The sequence below is a fragment of the Stegastes partitus genome, unplaced genomic scaffold, assembly GCF_000690725.1.
Source record: "Stegastes partitus isolate 25-593 unplaced genomic scaffold, Stegastes_partitus-1.0.2 Scaffold749, whole genome shotgun sequence".
Classification (NCBI taxonomy): Eukaryota; Metazoa; Chordata; class Actinopteri; family Pomacentridae; genus Stegastes; species Stegastes partitus.
Window position 1 is genome coordinate 126,084 of NW_007578480.1, and position 6,926 is coordinate 133,009.

Genomic DNA, 6,926 nt, shown 5'->3' on the forward strand with positions numbered 1-6,926 from the left:
GCGCTGAGCTGGAGGATTCGAATGGCTGTCCGTCAAGACACGGGACGATCCTTGTCCCAAATTAAGGCCATTAGTGGTGCTGACTGCAGCCCAATAAACATCAGACGGCATCTGCAAAGGAAGGGCTTCAAAAACAAGAAACGTCTTCAAAGGCCACGTCTTCTTCAATGCCACAAAATTGCCCGTTTGGACTTTGCAAGGGAACACCAAACATGGGACATTCAAAAGTGGAAGAAAGTTTTATTCTCTGACGGGAAAAAAATTTATCTTGATGGTCCTGATGGCTTCCAACATTACTGGCATGACAAGGAGATGCCAACTGAGATGTTTTCTACGCGGCACAGTGGAGGGGGCACCATCATTGATTGATTGAATTGAATTTATTTTTATTTTTTTAATTTCTTTATTTATTTTAAAATTGAATTTCCCTTCTGGGATGAATAAAGTATTTTTCATTTCATTTCATTTCATGATCTGGGGTGCTTTTTCCTTCAATGGAACAATGGAACTCCAGGTTGTGCAGAGGCGTCAAACAGCAGTTGGCTATGTGGATGCCCTTCGCGAAGCCATCTTCACCACTTGGAGCAACATTCCCACTAGCCTTTTGGAAACACTTGCATCAAGCATGTCAGTTTTTGACACTTTAATTTCTGTTTCAGGAGGTTTTTGTGTTTTCTTGAGCTGTGGTCTTAAACTTTTGATCAGCTGATGAACAGCCTATTTGAGTTAAATTGTACTTACTATTGTTCTCAATAAATTGCCTGTTCACAACTTTTGGTCTCTTGTTCCCATTTCTTCTTCTTTTTTCATTTTGAACCTTCCTAAGATCCAACAGTGCAAAATGCAAATTCATGCAATTTTTTTAACTGGTCTTAAGATTTTGATGAGGAGTGCAGTTTTCCCACTCAGAACTGTCTTGGCGGCATCCCACAGCATCACTGGGTTCACATCATCATTGTCCTCGACGTACGCTTCTTTTTTTTTTTTTTTTTTTTAAGTTATTTTTTTTGGACCCTGGATTATTTAGCATACTAGTATTTAATCTCCATGTTGTTGTTTTATATCCACTATCTAAGTGTAATTTTAAGTGGATGGGGGAGTGATCGGATATGTCCCTCTGACTTATTTCACATTCTTTTAACCTGTGTCAATTATACATGAATAAATAATCAATCCTTGTGTAGGCGTTATGTTGATTTGAGCAAAATGTATAACCTGGTTGTGAAAGTCTCTCCAGACATCTATCAAGCCAAAATCCTGGACTCTTCTTTTAAACCATCTTTCAGTGGTGGTGGTTTTCCTTTTTTGACTAGTCATGTCCAGCTTTGGGTTTAAAATCATGTTAAAGTCGCCTGCGCAAATCAAAACTCCAGCACTTTGGAATGCAATTAATCCAAAAAATTTTTTAAAGGACACCCTATTGCTACCTGGAGGTGCATAAACATTGAGCAAAGTCACCTCTTTATCATCTAATTTACCCTTCACCATGATGAACCTGCACTCTTTATCTTTGGTTTCTGACAAAAACTCAAAGTGGACAGAGCTTGGCACCCCTTTAGCATCCTGTTTAAACAATGAATATTAAGTGTGTCTAAAGCCCATTTTCTTTAGCTTTTCGTGCTCTTGGTTTGTTAAGTGAGTCTCTTGCCAAAATATAATTTGTGCCTTCTCTCTCTTTACCTGAGATATCATTTTACTTCTCTTGACAGGACTACTCAAGCCATTTGCATTAAGAGTGATAACCTTAAAGTCCTTGTTATGCATGTGTAGACCAGAGTTCTCTTAGACATACTCACAATCCAAAACAATAAAAACATTCCTATAAACGATGAACACAGAACGGCTCCAATAGTGAGAAAAAACAGTCAACAACTGGGCTTCCATTAAAGAGGCTGTCCGTTGACCTCTTGTATAGGGGGGTGTTACGAGACCACAGGGTGGCAGGGCCCCCTCAGGTTGTTAGTGTGGGTGACTGTCATTCAGACTCTGTAGACTGACTACCTTGTTCTTAAATAAAAATAGGCCAGTTTAAATAAGTAAATGTCCTCTATACGCTAGCAGTGATCAAACAATGTTCATAATTTGGATTAAAGGTGAAAGTAAAATAAGGAATGATTCTGGTACCTTTGTCATATACAGCTTACCATCACTACCCTGTTTCAGGCAAACAGACAAGGAAAAACAATGGGATAACAGTCCTCGTTGTCCGTTTCGGCCAGTCGGTTAAATCCACGGAGCTTGTCTCGTATCCTCTGCTGATATTCACCTCCGGCTCCGTGCTGCTTGCTCCTCACCTTCACCCAGCAGGGGCTCGGTCGCAGTGCTTCTCTCCGTCCGTCCTGACGTCTCGGTGGTATCGAGAGAATAGAAAAAAAAAAAGCTGCTGTACCGTGCTGCCACTCAGCGCGGCGCCGGAAGTAAAGTCCGGCCCCTTGCTCGTAGATACTGGGCAGCTTGGTCTGTGCTCTGATATGTGACGGTCCCTGATTCCAAGAAAACATGCATTTTAGTCATCGGTGTGTGGAATCTGATTCCCTCTTCTTTAAGAACTTTTTTGATCGATATGCATTCCCTCCTTTTTTCCCATCACATCTGTTGCGTGGTCGTGGTCAAAGAACACCCTTTTCCCGTCCAGGGTGATCCTCTTCCTCCATGCCACGCTGATGGTCTGCTCCTCGGTGGTGTATTTCAGGAACCTCACAACCGTCGATCTTGGAGAGCCGTCTCAGCGGGTTTAGGTCTGGCTGCTCTGTGTGCGCGTTCAATACCAAGTTCGTTCAGGCCAGTGCTCTCACCCAGTTCAGTTTTTATGAAGTTCTCCACAAAGCGAAGCGATCTATGGTATCAGCTCCCTCCTTGATACCATAGATCCAAATACTGTTGCGACGTGAGTGTCCCTGTAGCTTAGTAATTTTTGACTTCAGTTCCAGCTGGGTTTTCTGCATCTCGATTAACATCTCCTGCACCTCCGCACCAAATGTTTCCACCTCACCGATGCGCTGCTCGGCGTTGCTAGTTTCTTTAAAGTTTCCTCCAACTTCCGGTTTATATCTGTTAACTGTTTGGAAATACTATTTTGTAGTTCGGACATGGCTTTAACCATGGTTTCGTTTATTGTGTCGCGGATGGAGGCTAATGAAAAAAAATACTTTATTCATCCCAGAAGGGAAATTCAATAATGTGACCGCATCTGCTAGCATAGCCTCGTCGCTACAGCCTGCATCTTCTGTGTCGACGTCTCTTTTTTTTAACTTCTTAATGCCATACTACGACCCGTTTCTTCTCCCTCTGACATTGTTATTTACCGAAAACCACGTTGATTGTAAATCTCTTGGATTGAAGGGGATTAATAACAGTTCAGTAAGGAGCTGAAACTTTAGGCCGCTGTCTTAATTGTCGCGCCACCGGAAGTCGGAGTTACAGTGTTTTAATGTACTTCAACACACATCTGTTTTCTGAAACAACTACATACACTAAGCTGCCACTATATCAATACACCAACCTAAAATAAATGCCGTCTAACAATCCTGCAAGAATGTCACCTTAAGGAAGATTAGAATTTGTCATGTGTGGCTGCAGCTTGTGGCTCTCATTGGAATACACAGAAAACTGCAAAGATCACATTACAATCTTTATGAAGGAAAAAAAAAACTACAGCATGACTGTCATTAAACTACATTAGTTTTTGCTTTGTGTACATAAACTGCCAGTTTGAGTGAGTTACACAGGAACAAGACAATATCAAAAGTTTTAACTCTATACTTGCTACAAATACATTTTAATGTAAAATTAACTCTGAATTTCTACATTTAGCAGCTAGATGTCCTGTAATTGTCACTAAATACTTCAGTACTGAAATGAATATGGACTGGAAGGTGGTTCAGTGGTTAGCACTGTTGCCTCACAGCTAGAAGACCCCTGGTTCACGCCCCGGTTAGGGTGCTTGGGATCTTTCTGCGTGGAGTTTGCATGTTCTCCCCATGCAGCGTGGGTTTTCTCCGGGTTCTCTGACTTCTTCCCACACAGTCCAAAAACATGTTGAGGTTAATTGGTGATTCTAAATTATCCATAGGTGAGTATGTGAGTGTGCTTGGTTGTCTGTCTCTAAGTGTCGCCTTGTGATAGACTGGTGACCTGTCCAGGGTGTCCCCTGTCTTCGCCCTAAGTCAGCTGGGATAGGCTCCAGCCCCCCTGTGACCCTAGTGAAGAGTAAGTGGTGTATAGGTAATGGATGGATGGATGGATGGATGGGAGGAAATGAATATCAACATGTTGCATTATGGACATGAAGGGGCACCACAGGGCGTCTCCAAGGCTGTAGTGATATGTAAAGTTTCCTTCTGTCTGTCATTAGCAGTAATGTCGGGTTTGCAGTGTAGGTGGCTGTAGTGATTCCATTTTGTGCTACTTTTATGGGTCCAAATTGCATTAAAATGAACTGATTATACCACTAGAAATTAAGAGTTACAGATTAATTCCAGTACAAGAAAAGGATCATTATTTAGAATTGCAAACCACATTTTTCTTTCATACTTTGGCCCAAACAATTGGGTTAAGTGTGCAGAAGCTTTGGCATTAATGTAACTTGTCAGATTATTTTAGCGCAGTGGTCAATTGAAACAGTGGGAAGCTACAGTTGGATTAGTGGTTTCATTTGTGAGGAAACTGTTGGTGCAGCAGGGGGAGCTGCTGTGCCAACAATCAAACTGTCTCGTACAAATACCATCTGTCGGTGTCTCCTCCAACAATAAATACACAACTTAACAGAGTGCAAAGTGTTTTAGAGGCTCCACCTTCATTTTCAGAAATGTGTGTGCTTTCTGTTGATGAGGAGGCAGAGGGAGGACAGCGACGCTCCCAGTTTGGAGGCTTCGCTGCAGGCTGTCGGCAGGAGGGTGTAGTCCTGCAGTTTCTGGAAGGCCTGTAGAGAGGACAGAAAAACAGCTCACTCATCACCTCTGGCCACACTGGACACACTTGACGGGCTAATAAAGGGAAGGAAAAAGTGCTTCAGTGTTTGGAAATCAGCACAACAACCACTCCTTTGATGACTCATGGGTGTCAGTTCTGTTTCCACAGAAGCATTTGTACTGGACAATCAGGATTTTTCTCTCAAAACAGAAAAGTCAGGGAATTTCTTATCACAAGCCTGATTTTCTAATTAAGCTAATGATTATTCCTGTTGTTGTCACCATTTTTTCAGTTCTATTATGACCCCGAAAAGTTGCACATAAATTATAATTGCTAGTGCATTTGTATTTTTCCTCACAGTATTAATTTTAAAGAAGATTAAATTTGATTGTTTCTGCATCATTGAAAAAGGAAAGACGAGCAGCACAACCAGGGTTTTTCCTGCCTCACAATGGGCCTCTGTGGCGTGACGATGAATGGCAGCAAGCATGATCCGTTAGCGTACACTACAGGCATTGAGGTGCTGTTACCTTATTTGACTGCAACCTATGCATTTTGTTATTTTCTGTCTATTATACTTCAGTAGGGAACCTCTAATTAACTAAAATTGGTGAAAAAATGTTGAAAACCTCATTGGGGAACCCAAAAAGTTCTCAATGCAGGAGCATTTCTGATGTATTGTTCAAACTGGAAACACACTAGAAGTGTGACAAAGTACTCGAACCGAACTATATGCATACCAAACTCTGTCCACATACATTTTTGAGTGTGTGGCTGAAAGACACTATTGTCCCACAATAAAATGGAAAATTTTTATTTTGTTATTTTTATGTGGCGGCTGCAGGGTGGNCTTATCTGTGCTGCTGAATAATAGTCTATGAGATTCGGTAAGCCCATCCCTCCACCGTGTTTCAACAGCTGCAGAGTTTTGTAACTCACTCTCAGGGCTTTGCTGTTCCAGATGAACCGAGAGATCACCTTGTCCCATTCTCTAAATTGATTGTCTGAGATATGAATGGGTAAGGATTGAAACAGGTAAAGTAACCTGGGCAAAATATTTGTTTTTATCACCATTATTCTGTTACCCAAGTCCAGGGGCAGAGAGGTCCATCTGTCAAAGTCCTCTCCCATGAGTGTATTAATACGTGTATAATTTTCGGCATACAGCTGAGATATGTCTCTTGTTAATGTCACACCTAAATATTTAATGGACACATAGTCCTGATTAAACTTATACTTATTTTTAAGATCTGGTGATGGAGTAAAGTTGAACACTAAGGCTTATGTCTTATCAATATTGAGAATATAGCCTGATAAGGCTCTATATGTCTGCAACATATCCATTAATCTAGGAACTCCAGAATCCAGGTTTCTACTGATCTCTTTTGACAAAAAAAACCCCGAAAAAAACAAATCAGAAGGTAACAACACAGCATGGAGTGAGCTGTGCTTAGTTTCCTATTGTCAAACTGGCAGGAAGTCCTTTTTTTCATATAAATAATACTAAAAACACAAACATCTCACTCGCACGAGAACTGTCACAAGAGTCTCTAAAAAACTAGGAGACACATACAGTACATAGCGTAGCCTGCATACATACAAATATACATATACGCATGCAGGCATATTTTGTACTCTGTCTCTCTCATTACGATACCTTCTAGATCTAGGTCTTGTCTAATGGCTTGAGCGAGCAGCTCAATAAATAGATTGAAGAGCGACGGGCTGGCCGGGCAACCCTGGCGACAGCCGTGTCGTAGGTGTTCTGGAGAGACCTTCATTTACTTTGATTCTGGCCGTAGGGGATGTATATTATGTTCTGATGCTATTAATAAACTTCTCATGGAAACCAAAATTTTCCATAACTTTATAGAGGAACTGCCACCCCACTGAGTCGAAGACTTTTTCTGCATCCATACTTAGTAAAATTGCTCCAAGTTTTTCCTTTTTTATATATTCAATTACACTACTCACAATAAGTTAGGGATATTGTGAGAGACTCAGTGGATTTCATA

At 41.2% G+C, this 6,926-nt stretch overlaps 2 protein-coding genes across 2 annotated transcripts in view; one reads left to right on the forward strand and one right to left on the reverse strand.

The window, feature by feature from the left end:
* Positions 1–4,176: 4,176 nt before the first annotated feature.
* The window catches only part of ddah2 (DDAH family member 2, ADMA-independent), a 24,697-nt gene continuing 21,947 nt past the window's right edge, over positions 4,177–6,926 (reverse strand). Inside the window, exon 6 of the mRNA XM_008291542.1 lies at positions 4,177–4,921. Coding sequence (XP_008289764.1) covers positions 4,802–4,921 — 120 coding nt within the window. The 3' untranslated portion in view covers positions 4,177–4,801. The remainder of the gene's footprint in view (positions 4,922–6,926) is intronic.
* rps5 (ribosomal protein S5) overlaps positions 5,384–6,926 on the forward strand; it is a 2,485-nt gene continuing 942 nt past the window's right edge. Inside the window, exon 1 of the mRNA XM_008291556.1 lies at positions 5,384–5,431. Within this exon, the coding sequence (XP_008289778.1) occupies positions 5,384–5,431 (48 nt within the window). The remainder of the gene's footprint in view (positions 5,432–6,926) is intronic.